Raw genomic sequence first — 16,987 nt, forward strand, 5'->3', positions numbered from 1 at the left:
CTTTGTTTCCTACTCCTATTTGTATTGTTTGGGGTTATAAACTGCGGACTTAGTTACTTATAATCTACTCCTGCATTACCCAGGGTCAGCCATCTAGTGGGCCCCCAAAATTAATTGGGCCTCAAGAATAAAAGGTTGCTTAAAAAGAGGCTGAAGATAGGGAATAACACGCAGTGCATTGCAGTTGAGTAAACAGCTAAATAGGTGAACCTGGGGTCCTCTTAGCAGCCTCCACATACATCATAGAATCCACCTTAATTCTCTAAGTTAATATTAGTTTGCTCAGAATTCAATTTGGACCTGAAGGATGAATGAGAAAATGCTAGCAGCAGGTCTATAGAAAGGGATGATAAGCTACATTGGGTTTCATTTACCTTTTACCATCTGGTATTCTGCACAAGGTAGGAAAGTTTGACTGGAGCTGCCTAAACTCCCTAACTAGCGAACCAACTTAACCTGAAATTCTGTTTGTAGGATTCAATGGTTCAAGGTGACTTGTAAAAAAGTCATGTGACTCATGTCAATGGTACAGGAGCTGAGCTGTATGACGCAGTCCAGCACCAGTCAGGAGTTCTAGCTGGCAATCCACAACCACCAGATTCTCGGGTACACAATTTGGATCACAGTTATCCGATTTTCAAAAATCCACATGATTTACAAGCAAAATAATAAGTATCAAAAATCCACATAATTTACAAGCAAAATACCAAGTAGAATAGTTGGGATTATGCACAAAAACTGAACTGAACCACAGCCAGGTAACAATGAACCCCCACCACCAACAAAAAAAGGGATGCAAGAACAAAGACAAAAACTGATTAAGACAGGAAAACTCAAACAATTACACACACACACAAACACAAGGATAAAATAAATAGTGCCAGCCGTGACATAAAGGGGTAAAGATAAGAGCAACTGGCTTGACATAAAGTGTGATGCTCAAGTTTATATATAAATTTCACAAGAGATTATTAGATATAGCAAAGGCACACAAAATACATGTGAAGCTCAAGTTCTAGGATGCAATGCATTCATAGAAAAACACACAACCAAATTGATAAAACAGGTGAGCGCAGGAGACAGACCCTCAGGTCACCCAGGCGAGGTATCACCGTATCACACTAGAACTGCACATGCCGAACTTTGGCCATGTTACTTAATTTGCTTCTAAGATTGTGTTCGATAACACTCCAGAAAACCATTTTTGAGGTTTTTCTACTCCATCGGAACAAAAAAATGGAATAATGCGCTGGTCATTTTTTCCATTTTAGAGAAACGAACCGGCCTTAAATAGAACTAAAAAAAGGTATTAGAGAAACATGTCGAACCATGTTTTTTCACACCCAAAACATTTCGAGTGAAACAATAGAGGGGGAAAAAAATAAGTGTTCCGATAAAAACACTGCCCCAGGTCACCCTCTTTCACTCCACTGTTCGAGAGAAGAAAGAAACCAGTAGCGCCCTTTCTTCCCCTGCAACCTGATGTAGATATCCACATGCTGGCCTTCAACATTGAAGGAGAAAGAAGACCGGCCAGACCAGCCAGCTTTGGGCTGATCGATCCTAGCTGGTCCTCCAAGTTTTGGACCCTATGCTGGCCACATCAGCAGCCATCGACCAGCATAGGATACCCCTTGATATTGCATATTTACTTCTTAGTTGTGGGCTTCTGGAAGACCCCTCAAGTTGCCAATCAAACCAGCCACACACAAGTGTCCAGAAGACCTCCTTTTGCTGCCTGCGATTTTCCTTACAGATGTAATTTTGCCCCTTATGTTTGACTGGTCAAACTTGGTTTGCACAAGTTAAGTTGTCTTCTAGATGTCCCTAACAGTTGTCTTTTATGTTTTCTTAGGCTTTAAGCTAGAGGCTAGCTGCCAAAGCTTGTTAGTTTCCTTTCTGTTCTATTTTCCTATTTGGGAATTACTTTCTAATTTGTAAGTTTCTACTCTCTATAAAAGAGAGGTCGTTGTACCAATTTATGCAATGAATGAATGAATGAATAAATTTTGTAGCTAATACATGATCCAAACTTCCTAAGAGAGGATGATCAACAGCTGAGATAATTGTGGGTGAGAGGCCAAGGCTGAGATAGCCATATCCCACCCACGTCTATGGTCTATCCCACTCCATCCTTCTCCTTTTCTTCTTATTTTCTCATTTGATCGCTGTTGTGAGAGAGAGTGTGTATGAGTAATCCAAGCTTATTTTAAGTTCCAACAGCCCCAACAGTTGGAGAGCAAAGAACAGCAAGTTTCCAAAATCGACCTAGGAGAATCAGGGTTTTTGGATCCGATTGACAGGCCCCTTTTCTCCCATTCTGTCAGCCTACTTCGAGCGCCCTTTGGAGGGTTTGAAGACCACCCCAAGGGGCCCCTTCGACCAGAGTTTCAGCCTGGTCTAATCAGCCATCAAGGAGCGGGACTCTCCTTTGCCCTGTTGAAACCCTAATTCTGAGAGGGTTGCAGTTGCTTACTATTTAGCTGCCCAACTTCCAGACTTGTTTCAGCCACTGTTAGTTTACTTTCAGCAGTGTTTTATGACTTCAATTTACCAGGTGTGATAGTGCTAACACTCCCCTACGAGTTCATATTTCAGTCATGTTTTAGGGTTTTATCTGACCTGTACTTGGTTGACAGTTGTTGTTATTGGGGTTTGTTTACCTAGGGTAAACCTACAAGCCTATTGCTCTCACCTACAAACTCAATCTCTCTTATGTTTTTCTGGGCTTCTTGACCGTTGCTGATGACCTTATGCATACATGGGCCTATGCCTACCTCCCAGCATCAACTGCTTCTCTTCTAGCCGCATCCTTCCTTGTGTTCTTCGCTATATTTGGGTATTTTCTGATGGCAAACAAATTAAACAGCGACTTAATAAATGCTACAGTTATCATAACTGCTGGCATTGGTATCATTGGTTGGATTCAGCATCAGATAGATATAGCAATGTCAGTAACAGGCATATATATCTTGGGATTCATCTGGGACATCTTGGGATCTGCCCTCCATGGACTCATCTTTGCACTTCCAGAACTAGTTCTTGTGAAGTTACTTGGAAGAAGATCCTTCCATGTTGTGTTGGAACAACAGGTCATGGTTTCTCTGATTGGATTTTTGTTTACCACGATTGGAATCATTGCCAATAGAGATTTCCCGGAGATAAAAAATGGCAACCACATGTTCAATTTATGCAAGTTTGGTAATTAGTGGCGTTTTCGTAATAATTGATTGTGCAGACAAAAATGGTCCAGAACAGGTTTTACCAAATGCCTCAGCTGATGTTTTTCTGTTCTAAAGCCAGTTCTGGAACACGTTTACCAAACACCATTTTAGAGGCAAAAAACAGTTTTCCAACACAGAACGGAAAAAAAATGGTTATAACAAGAAATGACATTACCACATGCAACCTAAAACTATTTTATTATTAATATGACACTGAGATTTAAAAAGGACCATGTACTGCAAATTTTTGTTGATTTCTTGGCTGGGAAAAAGAGAAGCGTCAGAATAGAATCTTAACATTACACATTCACAACATAAAACATGATACAGAGTAATATATGATGCAGACGGCTGCACTTGCCTGGTTGGACCAGCATGACCGGCTTTGGAAGCCAAGAGCCAAAAAGAACCGGTCCAACCTAGGGTTTTGGTCCAACAAGGGTTGGAAATAATTAGTAGTTTATTTGTCTTTATTTCATGCCTTTTCTTTTCCAGACTTGAACGTAAGAGTTAGGAGTCAGTCAAGATTTCTTTCCTTTTGCATTGGTTTCATTTTATGGCTGTTTCCTAGTTGGACTAATTCTTATTTCAGTTTTATGTCTCTATTTCCTTATATATAGGCTCTGTAATGGACAAGTTATAGTGAATTGAAGAATGAAGTGAGAATTGGTTTGGTTTGTGCTCTATGAGAGAGTGTGTGCTTTTCCCCCCTTCCCCTGCTACTCCTCTCTTAGAGCACAAACCAAATCAATTCTCACTTCATTCTTCAATTCACTATAACTTGTCCATTACAGAGCTTATATATAAGGAAATAGAGACATAAAACTGAAATAAGAATTAGTCCAACCAGGAAACAACCATAAAATGAAACTAATGCAAAAGGAAAAAAATCTTGATTGACTCCTAACTCTTACGTTCAAGTCTGGATTAGAAAAGGCATGAAATAAAGACAAATAAACTACTAATTATTTCCAACCCTTGTTGGACCAAAACCCTGGGATGGACCGGTTCTATTTTGGCCTTGGCTTCCAAAGCTGATCATGCTGGTCCAACCAAGCAAGTGCAGCCATGTCTGCATCAATATAAATACGCAAAGCAACATCAATAACATCCAATGCAAAGGCACCTTTAATTCTATATGCCACTTACTAAGAAGTTGCCTAATAAAAAAAAAAATAGGCATCTAGGCACACTCCTGAAAATCTAAGCAAGTGCCTATCTCAACCGCACCTACGCTGGGTTCCATGGACCACATGGACACCTTGGCATCACCTCAAGAGCACTCTTGTTACCCTAAAAAGCTGAACCTAATCTTCCATCAGTAATGAATTTTAGGCTGCATGCAACCTTAGATACTTTTTGCCAACTGACCTGCTAGTGCAAATTTTTTTTTAAAGATTAATGCTAAAATCACCCTTACTACCATAATTTTTGGGCTTGAAAGAAATTTCAAGAAACAGTATTGCTCCAATTTGAAAATAGCAATATTTGAGGCAACAAAAGCCCATCACTATGTAAACCATGATGTAACACGATCCATGACTTCCTCAACATCTAAAAAAGCCTAAACAATAACAAGCAAGTAATGTCTTTTCAATTTTCATAATTTTGTAATTTCCCACTAAAACTGCTACAGCTATGTAATTACAAATATCCAAGCAAAGAAAATGGTATTTCTAAACATAAAAATTAATCTCTCATATTTTATGAGGGTTTCACAAACCTGCAAGGGCTCATTCTCCTCTGTGGAACCGAGCATCTCATTTACCAAAAGTTGACGTTCTTCAGGACCACCAAAAGTTAAGCACTTCTCTACAACATTAGAAGCAAACTTCTGTTGACTCATCTTTACTATCTGCCCAGCCAGCTTGCTGATAATAGCAGATCGTTCATGTGGCTTCCCATGTTGCAACACATGCTGAAAAAAAAAAAACAAAAAAACGGCACCAATTTCAGGAATTCAGGCATAAATAGAGAAAAACAAGGAGCACAACAAATATATATATATATATATATATTAAAAAAATAAAAAAAAAAAAAAAAAGACAACATGGAAAGAAGCAATTAAGTCAAACCATTAGCACAAAAAAACAAAAACGTCACGCTTTATGAAATTCAACCACAAATTGGAAATGTTCCATGAAGGGCTTAGCTACATACCTCAAACTATAAATATTGAATATCAATCTATAATGTAAAGGAGACAGTAGGCTAAGAAGAACCAGATTCTATCAGGAAAAAAAAAAAGAACCTGAAAGCTCTAGGTGAAGATATAAGAGGGAGAAATTCTAAGAAGAAAATCGCCGATGCTAAATGGTTGTTCACAGCCATAAGAGAATGGAATATAAAATAATATTTATTATGATGAGGAAATGAACGCTCCTTGGTCACGCAGCCCTTGCGCCAAGACATAGAGGGCGGCGAAATGACATCCCCACCCCTATGAAACCCCAAAAAAAAACCATCCCACGTTGATGCCAATGTGCGCCCGCATGACCAGGGACAAAGTCCAATAATGACCTCAATATCAAAACCAGAACTAGAGATAAGCAAATTCCAGCCAAGCCAACATAAAAACAACAATCCATTCAGTTTATTTATTTATTGAGAGAGGGTTCTCTGCCTGGCAGCACAGCCCCTGCACCAGCGTGGGGGCCGATCACAGCACATAAGAGCATCAACAGGAGCATGATTTTTCACATTCATGTGGCAGGGCAGTCATTTCTGCTACCTCTTTGTCTGGGTGCAGGCACCACGCTGCAAGGCAGGGTTCTTTTTCCCTTATTTATTTTAATTAACTTGGGTCATGGGGTCTGGATCACAGATTTAAAAATTTTGAAAATTAGGGATCAAGAAAGTGGAATATTGCAACAAGGTTGAGCCAGGGCAACAAACTAAAAACTAACAAATCTTTAACAAGTTGACACAAGCCTCAGTCGAGCGATTTCTTAATAGAGCCTATGATGAGCTTGAGTACAACTACAAGCTAAGAAGGGCAGAGCTCCGCTTGGTTTCAGCTGGTTGACAGCCCATGTTATGTATAAATTTGTAACATTTACATTAAAAAAAAAATCGTGGATGACATTTTTTAAAACCATTCAAGTAAGGAACAAATAAAACCCAACGCAAAAAATTGAGCATCATAGGATGTGGCAATATAAGGAAACCACAATATGGATTTGAATGATGAAGAGCAGGTTTCTGGTCTTTGCTGACAGAGGACCCTTTAACCAATGGAGAAAAAAAAGTTGTAACAATGCAGAATCAATGAAAGCAAAAACAGCCTCTGCATGTGTTGAAGTATGGGTTATGTGAAAAAAACAACAAAGCAAAGTAAATAAATAAAAATAATCATGAAAACAACCAGTAATCATATGATGACTCTACAGAAAGAGAAAATGTACGTCATTCGGGGTGATCACATTACCTGAACTACATAATTTCCGTACTGGTCTTGAGCCAGCGTACAAACAGAATGCAGGATTTCTTCCATTATAATACATTGTGTATAGGCATCATCACAGTGCTCCAGAACCCTCTGCTAACACTAAGATAAGTATTCAGAGGCTGGCATAGAAAGGCCTGTTGATGAAGAATGACGACAAAAGATAGACTTCTCACCTGAATGACCCGGCAGCCATATGGGTGGGTGGAGAGTGCCACAACTTGCCCATAGAAAGCTGAGATAATGAACTGAATGCGATCTTGGGGAACACACTCAATACACTTCTGGATGACATGATTACCATTCTGATCACGAACACATTTCATAACTGAACCATCAAGCTCTGACACCATCTGAGTCTGTTGATCCACATCAACCACCTCTAAAGCCTGTAGGATCAATGACAAAAATAAATGTAAAAATGGACAAATTTCTTGAAATATTCTCACAAGAAACCTTACGTCCATATCAAACTGCAAAATACCAGAAAAGATATCTAATGAAGGCTCAAGCTCTCAGTAAGAGTCTGGAGGATCAATGCAGGAGCAACAGTGCGACTCACACGACAGCCGCTGCTCATAGACCAACTATTTGCACCTAATGTACGGCTGAATACAACTACTCAACCCCAGAAAATAACTCCAACACTATACTAGAACCTCCCAACAATATTAGCAAAATAAGCTTGTCATCTGGTGAAACATGGAATATAAAACCCAGCAGCAGTATGGAATCAAACACTCTAGTACCACTCGGCCAATACAAGTCTCAGTAGACTAAATCAACAGAGAATAAATCCTAGGCAATTAGATAATCAACCCGAACAGAATAAAGAATAATCTGAACCTGAGAAATTAGGACAACTTAGAGAATTTTGATAACTCACAAACAGGCCTCATCTGGAGGCTGAAAGCCTGAAATCTTGGTTGAAGGGCCCTTGTATGGGGCTTGATTGACCTTCAAAAGATAGGCCTAAGTTGATTGCTGAAATTCCAGATATAACAATACTTGGTTTAAGATCAAAATTGGAGATTTCTGAGAACTTGATGAGCAGGCCCCTGGTGGCCTTGATATGCTGGTCCAAGGAGACTCCCAAGGGGTCCGATGGATTCTCAAAAGAAGGGCTTAAGAAGCCAAGTGAACTAGGAGATCTCAGCTTGAATGTTCCCTAAAAACCTATAGAAAACCGTCGCAGGCTGCAAATTAGAGCCTCTAGAACACAACAATAATAGGGAAGATGTGGGTTTATAACTGGTCTTCAAACATGTCTCGGATAGGCGATTGACACTTCAGAAAACAATAGAAAAATAAAAAAGAAGAAACGATGGAAGGGGGGAGACGGGGAAAAGAAGAAAATAGATAGGATTAGGCCTCTCACCCTCTCATGGTTTAGGCATCCTAACCCTTAACTGAATCTCTCAATCATGAAGAAAAACTTCAAATTTCATTAACTCAACTTGTCTCCAAATGCTTAAAATGGTTGGCTTTAAATAGGCCAAGCCAAAGCCTTAAAAAATAAGAAAGTAAAAAAGGAAACAAATAACAAAAAGGAAACTACTTCCTATCTAAAACTTTTTTAATTGAAACAAAATTTGCTTGCATACAAAGAGGATAAAAGTATAAAACTAAATAAAGAAACAAATCACAGCTTCTAGAAACCTTCTAATTCTTCCAACTGATACCTTGCTGACCAAGGCATAGAATGAGAGAAAAATCACACCCCAAAACTGAGAAATTAGTAGTGGCTTTCCTTGCTGTCTGTCTTGCAGGCCAAGGTAGGATAATGGAAACAAACCCCCACTTGATAGCCCTGTTGCCCAAGCCAAAGGAGCACATGCTAGCTGGAAAGATTCCCCTAGCATCTGCTGCTCGACAGACTGGAATATAGCCCATATTTTGGGCCAGCAGGTACCTTTGAAACCCCTTATGAAGACTCAATCTACATCAGTACCGTCTGTGATACTAAACGGTCATTTCTTCTGATGTAGATCGAGTCCTCATAAGGGGCTTCAAATGTGGTTTATTGCTGACCCAAAACTCGGGCTATATTGTCAGCCTATTTTCAACATTTCGTAATATAGCGTAATTGAGAGATCAATAATCCCCAAGGATGTTCCCCAAAGCTCCAAATAAATTGAGCACAATTACCACAAAATCCGGAAATCAGATTTAGAACCAAACCCAAACTAGGGCAGAATAGATGGAGAACAGCGGCTGGGTGTAGGGACCTCTGATGGAGCTCAAGTATGGATCGAATGGAGGCCCTATGGTGCTGCTGAGAACCCCAGAGGCCTTGCAAAACTGCTGGCAGGTTTAAGAGTTCTAGAAGTTCTTGATTCTAGGACCTTAAATTAGGAAACTTGGAGAGAACCTTGTAGAAGATGATCCACCCTTGGAGACCCAATGCTGTCGATCCTCTCTCCTAGGGTGTCAAACAAAACCCCAAATGGGTTTGCTAATCAGGCTTCAGACTTGGGAGATACGCCCACTTGATTGGACTGCCAAAACCCTGAGTGTTTCTACTGTAATCGATAGTGTCCAAGGGCCTTCCTTCAATGTCTCTTCAATCAAATTGGTTGTGCTTTGTAACAACAACAAAAGCCCTCAATTGTGTAACTAAATAACAGAAAATAAAATGGTGAAAAGGACAAATCGATGAAGGATTAGAAGGGAAGAAGGAAGTGGCTGGATTGGGTATCATACCCCTCTATTTTAAGCATCTCACCCTCTCAAATAGAAGTCCTCTCAGCCAAGAATTCAAATTCAATTTGCACTTAAATCAACTTGTCTTTTCCATTCAATCGATAACCTCCTTATAAGCATTACTTACAAAGTTGAGTTAAAAAGGGAAACTCCTAATAACTTAGAAACTAAGGCTACGTTTGGTAGTCATCCGAAGAAACATTTCTGGCATTTTTTCTGTTTTATGGGAACAAGAAAACGGAATCTTCTATTTGGCGTCCACAGTTCGTTTTCCCTTTTTTTTAAACAAACCGGGTAAAAAAAAAGGCAGAAACGAGAAATGTTGGAACATGATTATCATGTTCCAACATTTGAGTTTCGTTCCAAAAAGGAATTTGGACACAGAAACAGAAAATTCTGGTTTTGACATGAAACGTCGTCTCTAGAACAGAATGACTACCAAATGCAGCCTAATTAGGAAACTAATTAACTACTTTGTCTGACAAGAGACAAATGAAAGGAAACTAACTAACTAGAAATTGTTGTGTTGAGATTAGTGTTAGGTTTGAAGTTCTCTTCCCGAGTTTGACTGTTTTGCCCTTCTCTTCTGTTTTGGCTTACGGGTCGGGTTGTAGAAGTTTTCTTTGCCCATGTGGGCCCTGATTGGTGCCTTTATGGCCTTTGTATCCCTTACTGGGTTTGTAACTCTCCCTTTGGGGCTATATTTTCCCTCCCCCTTCCTTTAATGCATTTACTATTCAACAAAAAAAAAGAGTAACTAACTAACAAACTAATTTGTCAATAAGACAGAAAGGAAAAAACAATAAAAAAGGAAACTAACTAATCCTAAACTACTAGCATGATTCGATGGCTGCTGCTGGACTCCTCCCTGGCTGCTTCTAGATCTTCACAAGACCAAATCTGCAGAGGTAACTGTTCAAGTAAACAATAACTCGTGAACAGTATTTTCCCTAGTTCGAGCTGGCTCGATGGGCCCTAGGTGGGGCTGGTTGGTCCAACATTGGATCTGATTCAAAGGAACCAGCAAGCCCCTTCTCTTACAGGCTCGATCTACATCATATCGAGCAGCAGATTCCAGGGGTATCTTTTCAGCTTGCGGGGCTCCTTTGCCTTGGCAGCTAAGCTACAGTGGGATTTTCCTTACATTAATCCTGCCTTGGCCAGCAAAACAGACAGCAAAGAAGATCCACTACGATTCTGTTTTGGGAGAGTTTTCTTGTCTTATTCTAACACTTGGGCAGCAAGACAAAAAGGATTGATTTGGTTCTAATTACTACTTGTTCTTGTCGAGCAAAAATTAATTCAGTTAGGAAAGTCCTTAGTAAGAAATTAATTTCCTTTTGCTAAAGGTTCCTTTCTCTTTAAGGCATGGTTTCTCCTATATAAAGCCATCAATTGTAGGTTGTTTCATATGATTTGAGATAATGAAATTTTGAAGTTTTCTTCATGAAGCCGAGAGATTCAGTTGAGGGGTGGGATGCCTATGCTATGAGAGGGTGAGAGGCCCAACGGAGAGAGTGAAAGGCTCAATCCTATCTATCTTCTTCTTCCCCCCCCCCCCCCCCTTTTTCTTTTTTGGGTAGAATCCCCTTATCCCCCTTCCACTGATCACTTTTCTTTTCTTTTCTTTTATTTCTTTGGTAATAATAATGTCAGAAGGATATCTTCAAGCCCATGACATACCCTGCTGCTGTTATCAGAAGCTATTACTCAAGTCTGGCGGCAGGGTCCGTTTTAGGGTTTTCTGGGTGATCAGGCTCACAGATCTCCCCCATCCAGCAGGTCATTCAAGGCCATATTTTGAGGAACTGTTAGAACCCTCCTAAGGTCCACTCAACCAGCACTTGAGAGTTTTCTGAGGTATGCTCATCGAGTTGCAAGAAATCTCCATATCTCTGCCCTACCTCAAGACATCTTGAGTTCCAGCCTATCTTTTGTAGGTTAATCAAGCTCCATATACGAGTCCTTCGATCAGGTTTTCAGCCTCAACTGAGGCCTCTTTGCGAATTCTCGAAGTTCACAGTTTTGACCTATGATTCTCTGATCTGAGGTACAGCGTATTTTACCTATTCCTGATCTATCACAGAAAACTATTTGCTGAGTTGTAAGGCTTATTCTAGACTGTTGTCTGTCCCTATTTACTGCCTGATCAGTGGGATCATTTACTAATTGTTTGCCGAAGTTATTTTCTCTATTCTTAGTCGATAGGCATATTTGAGAGATTCTTATACTGGTTTGGGTAGTTTGTGTACTGATATCAGTACCTGTGTTGGAGTTGTTTATTGGGGTTGGATAAATGTATTCAGCCTTACATTATCTTCCTGTTACCGACTGCTTAACCCAACCAAATCTGGTTTTTTCTAGACTAGATATTTGGCATTTTATTAGGGTTCTTACATGCATTGATCCAGTCAAAGAATCTCAAGCTCTCACTAAGAGTCTGGTGGATCAATGGAGGAGCAATATCAATGTACAAATTTCCAAAGGATGAAGTTAATAGCCCAAAAAATAGCTCAATCACAAAACTTAATACTCAAGCATTGAGATTAATTGAAGGCAATACCTAGTTCAAAAACTAGGGTTTTGTCGAGTTTGGGCCCGACCAAAATGGGCGAAATTTTGCTGCAACAGTGCATTTTTGTCTACAATGTAGAGATGACCGAAATTTACCATAATGACCGAAATTTCATCGAAACAGAGCCAATTCCTCCATTCACCTTTATTTTGTCTAGGCCTCGTCGAAATCACCAAACTTCACGAAATTTTGGCGAGTTTTTGAACCATGAGGCCTTGAAGACTCAATTTAGAAACAAAACTAAGACTAAAATTGTAAACGCATCATCAAATTCAAGTTTCCATGTACTGCATATTTGCAAGTCATGGCCAAATGCCAAAATATCAGCCTCGTTGAAAACCTAAAACCAAATCTTCAAATGCATGAGCACCTAAGCTCTCTAATTCACTAACACCAGTAAAGTCATTTCATGTCCATTTTCTGTTATTGCATTGTTCTTCTAGTTTTCAGATCTGCTCAGAACATCAGAATGCAATGAAACCTGCCACTTAAGTTTCTTCTTGATTTATAAATACAGTTCTTAACTTCTTTAAGTTAAATCTGGTTTTGTCAGTTCATTTCTCATCCTTTATTAATCTTTAAGCCAACCAATTGCTATTCCAATAGTTGCCAACGCAATGCCTTCATCGTCTAGGTGGGCACCTTGCGTCCAGGCACCCTCTTCCAATGCCTTGGGTCACCTAGGCGCCATGATAACCATGGCTATTCCATTCCTCCATGCTGACCAATTGTTTCATGTCAAAAGCAATAAACTTTTCTTCCAAAGAGAAATTCAATAATGAAGAGGCAAAACTTTCATATCAAATCTGTAGTAGCTAAAGACTGTGTCTGCCTCAAACCACTTAATTAGGAGATATCTAATAGGCCACTGGCTATGGAAGTGGCATTTGAAGAGTACCAAGCTAACACGAAAATCGCAAATTGTGAACTTCATGGAAACAAAATGTGAAATAACACCAGAACATTGAAGGAAATGTAAAAACATAGGATGAGCCAAAGTTCAAAAAGCACCTTCTGAATCACTCTGCAACCATACATTTGAAGACTGAGGGGAAGAACATGACCCGTAAGCTCGCTAGTTAACTCCTTCCTTTGACTCTCTGTACCATGCTCAAAAAACTGCCAGTTCAAGAAAAGTTATGTCAGTGACAATACAAAATACTTGGGCAAATTTGTTGAGTTCTATATTTTGGTGAAACATATACTTTCTGAATAACGTAGTTTCCAAAGACATCTGTCATCAAGGTATGAGCATTAGGAATGATCTCTGGAAATATCTTGTTCTTTTCTTCCACAGTGGCAGTTTCTAGTTTCTGCTGAATAAAACGACTCCCATACTGATCCACACTGCATTGAAAGACAAGAAGAGAAAATTTAGTTCCCTTGGCTGTGGCTGCACGAGTAGATTTCAATACCACAAAATACAGAATAAATACCTGAATTCAACTACATGACCAACAATTTCTGAAAGTTCAAAACACCTTGTCTTGTTGTTCTTGAACTCTTCCAATAATGATGAGGCAAAACTTTCTTCCATATTTCCACCATTATCTGAGTGCCAGGATCCCATACCCATTGAACTTCTTATCACAGATGGGAAACGTGAGACTCGTTCATTCTGCCTAATAGGACTTCCAGCTCCGGCTGAAGAAAGTACAGGACTTCCCATTGAGTTTCCTGGATATGGCATGCCAAGACCAAATGCAGGAGTCCCATAGTAACCATGATTTAAAGCACCTGATTTACCTAGAAATGGCATGCCATACTGTTGTTTCTGTTGCAAGATCAATGCCTCAAGGTATGCTTTCTGAAACCCTAGAAAGTCAGCATGTGAACTGCTGCGGTAATTCCTCCCCAGAGAAGGATCTCTTAGGATAGCGGCAGCCTGTTCTGCATAATCAGTTCTTTGCAGGTACTGTAAATGAAGTGGGTCCATACCAAGCACTTGAAGGCCAGAGCCTACATGATTCCCATTTCGACTAAGATTTTGGCTTTCTATACTTCCTGTCAAAGACACACCAGAAAGCAAAACAATTGTCATCAATAAAGGGTCTAACTCAGGTTCATATTGGAAGGAAGCAGCAGAAAAGTTGTCAGGAAGAAAAAGAATGACCTGCATCAAGGTGATCATTCATTGCTAAATTCAGCCTCTGGTTAATAGAATGTCCGCGAGGCATGTAGCCAACAAAATCAGTACTTGGCAAATCAGTATTCTGATAATGGACATTAGATCCTTCCAAACTAGCAGAGCCTGAAGAAGGTACTTTTGCATACGGACCAGCAGAAGATGATGCTCTTTTGGGAAAGTTCACTTGCCCATCCAAATTCATAGAAACATTTAGGTCTGTTAAAGTTGCATTTTTCTTTGCCAAATCTTTGTAGATAGCAGGCATAGTAAGTGTCACAGCTTCAGGCTTGTCAACAATTGGATGCTGCAAGCTTTGGCTATGTCCATTTGGCATATCACAAGGAAAATTAGTCTGATTATTAAAATCTTGTTTAAGTTGAGACTGTACATGACTATCTTCATCAAAAAGTATATTTTTAGACATGCTTAAGCCAGATAAAGTAGCAGCAATGTCAGCAGTGTCTGCCATGCTAGAAGAAATACTACTAAAGGCATTTGAACCTGCAACTTTCTTTTCCGCAGAAGAAACTCTTCCCCCCATGGGAGGAAGACCAGGAGCTGGAGGTCTTCCAACCAACTGCGGTTCAGGAGTTGCATTTCTTGACAGCGACGAACCCACAGCAGATGCAAAAGATTGAGAAACAGATGAACCAAAGCTCTGAACTCTAACCAGGCCAGGGGCAGTTGTTCCAGAATGCAAGCCGTCTACAGATTCCACTCCATTTCTTAATTGTGTCAATTGGGGGTCAGATATGCCCATTGGCTCCACAACATCATCAAAAGCACTCTGGCTCACTGGGCGTGAAAGATTACCTGATGCAGGAGTAGGCTGAGCAAGTCCTTCCTGCAAAAGAAACTTCCTCAGCAAAAAAGGCATTCATTAAGAGTAAAAAAATACAGCAGAAGTTACATGATCCAAGGAAATGGAACCCAACAAGACAACTAAATAGAGCTGCTTGCTCTACATATAACAGAACAGTCCTCATTCGGTGGATAAATAGATGAAACAATTACCCAGATTAATGGATTGCAGATATTCATTGTATCCCAACAAAAAGAGAGATTCTAAACTGAAACATTATCCAAGGACAATAACTAAAATGGAGTAATTTCTTAACTCATGGAATGAGGATATAGAGGCTCTAAATAAAAAGGAAGCATTGAATGGAAAGGCAGCAGTTTATCCACCTTACCAGCATCATGCAAAGCAGAGTTAGCCAGGCAAGCGAGGAATGAACAGAATATCAGAGATGATAACAATGACAGGAAAAAATAAATGGTTTAAGCAAATGTGGTGCCCATAAATCCAACAAATCCTGGTACGGACAGAAGGCAAAACTAATAGCCACACTGATCTGAAAAATCAGAACTGTAGACACTGAAAAATATGGAATTACATCTAAAATTCTAAAGATGCAATACAGTGAGCAACTGGTGCCAAGGAAAACTGTGCTACACATCTCAGCAGCACAGGGAGTCTGAAGTCTTTGTGCCTCCAGAACATCATGCATTTACAAAGTTCTGTAGAATCTTCCTTGGCTCACAGAAGTCTGTGTGCCTCCCATCTCCAATACAAAACCAGTTTCGAATCAACAAACCGGTATCATTTGACTACACTATGGCTTTCCAACCACCCCCACCCCCACCTTTTTCCAATGAAACTTGTCAACACTCCTCCAGATGCACTAGACTTCAACCTTAAGTCAGATCCCACATGGAAAAAGAGCAATCCACCCTTGATCATGGAGTCCTTAATGATATCTCAAGGCGTCACATATTTCTAAAAGTGAATAATGAAAAAGCATTTTATGTTTAGCGTTTTAAGCTTTTAGCACACAATGTAAATCTGTGACAGTAGGAAATAAGTAAATAACCTCATATAAGGATAAAGAAAATGTCACTTGAGTTGAGAACAAAAGCCTTCGGAGGAAATAAAGTGAGAATTAGAGTTAAAATGACCACTTTGTTGAAACTTAGCTGGATATCGTAGCTCAACGACGTAGGAGCTCCTAGATTAGCTGAGGACCATAAAATGCAACAAATAATAATATGAATCCCATGAAATTAAATGTAGCATCCCATGAAGTAACCAATTCCATTGACCATGATTGTTACTACATGAGTGGACACAAAAAAGTAAAAACCATTTCTCGCCTTTCACTTAAGGCTATTACAATGGTAAAGATTATCTCCCTCCCCCCCCCCTCCCCCCCCCCCCCTCAAAAAAAAAAAAACCAAGGGGGTCAAATGACAATGCAACATGATAGCGTGATCGGGAAGCCATTGGATCATAATTGGTGAGTTTCACAAGAAAGCACTTTCTTAATTCAACAATTGTTGCAGTAGTACAATCTAGAAATTGGGGTTGTGCACTGATCATGGTTCAAGAAGTCGATTGATACGGTCGAAATTTCGCATGTTTCAACCTTATCGCAGGAGACCGATACCATTTAGTCTATGACTTTAAAAAGTTACGGGGGTTTCGACGAAATTTCCCACATTTTTCACATTTAAACCGAAATGTGGAAAATTTCAACTGAACCACTTGGTTTGACCCTTTGGGGTGAACCATCTCTTATATAAGAAAGTTTTAAAATAAATCAAGGCTCCTATTCTCTAAAATTCGACCCTCTCCCCTTACTTTTTTCTCTTTGAAGTGGGAAACTTAAGGAAACACTCAAGTTTATCCCTTGTGCCCAACAAAATTGAATCTAAGCTTGGATATTGCTTGATCTACATAAGGAAGGCAGCTTGGAAGTTGGAACAAAAAGGTAAATCTCATCTTCCCAAAAAATCATTTTTTTATAGAATATAGTTGTAAATAGAGTAGAATGATGTAAATTTTTTATATGTTACAATGACCAAATCTACGCATTCACGGTGTCCTTTTTTTTTTTTTTTTTTTTTTTTTT

General features: G+C 39.6%; 1 protein-coding gene across 3 annotated transcripts in view; it reads right to left on the reverse strand.

Moving 5' to 3' along the window:
* Positions 1–4,845: 4,845 nt before the first annotated feature.
* The window catches only part of LOC122087322 (pumilio homolog 4-like), a 15,240-nt gene continuing 3,098 nt past the window's right edge, over positions 4,846–16,987 (reverse strand). The window contains exons 3-10 of one of the 3 annotated variants that reach the window (XM_042656404.1): positions 14,061–14,919; positions 13,694–13,951; positions 13,384–13,591; positions 13,153–13,294; positions 12,959–13,066; positions 6,846–7,058; positions 6,652–6,762; positions 4,846–5,142 (exon numbers count right to left, since the gene is read on the reverse strand). In XM_042656404.1, coding sequence (XP_042512338.1) covers positions 4,861–5,142; positions 6,652–6,762; positions 6,846–7,058; positions 12,959–13,066; positions 13,153–13,294; positions 13,384–13,591; positions 13,694–13,951; positions 14,061–14,919 — 2,181 coding nt within the window. In that variant the 3' untranslated portion in view covers positions 4,846–4,860. Of the gene's footprint in view, positions 5,143–6,651; positions 6,772–6,845; positions 7,059–12,958; positions 13,067–13,152; positions 13,295–13,383; positions 13,952–14,060; positions 14,920–16,987 lie in introns of those variants that run through there. The other 2 variants (XM_042656403.1, XM_042656405.1) reach the window with 2 other exon arrangements.

The sequence above is a fragment of the Macadamia integrifolia genome, chromosome 8, assembly GCF_013358625.1.
Source record: "Macadamia integrifolia cultivar HAES 741 chromosome 8, SCU_Mint_v3, whole genome shotgun sequence".
In the NCBI taxonomy this organism is placed as follows: Eukaryota; Viridiplantae; Streptophyta; class Magnoliopsida; order Proteales; family Proteaceae; genus Macadamia; species Macadamia integrifolia.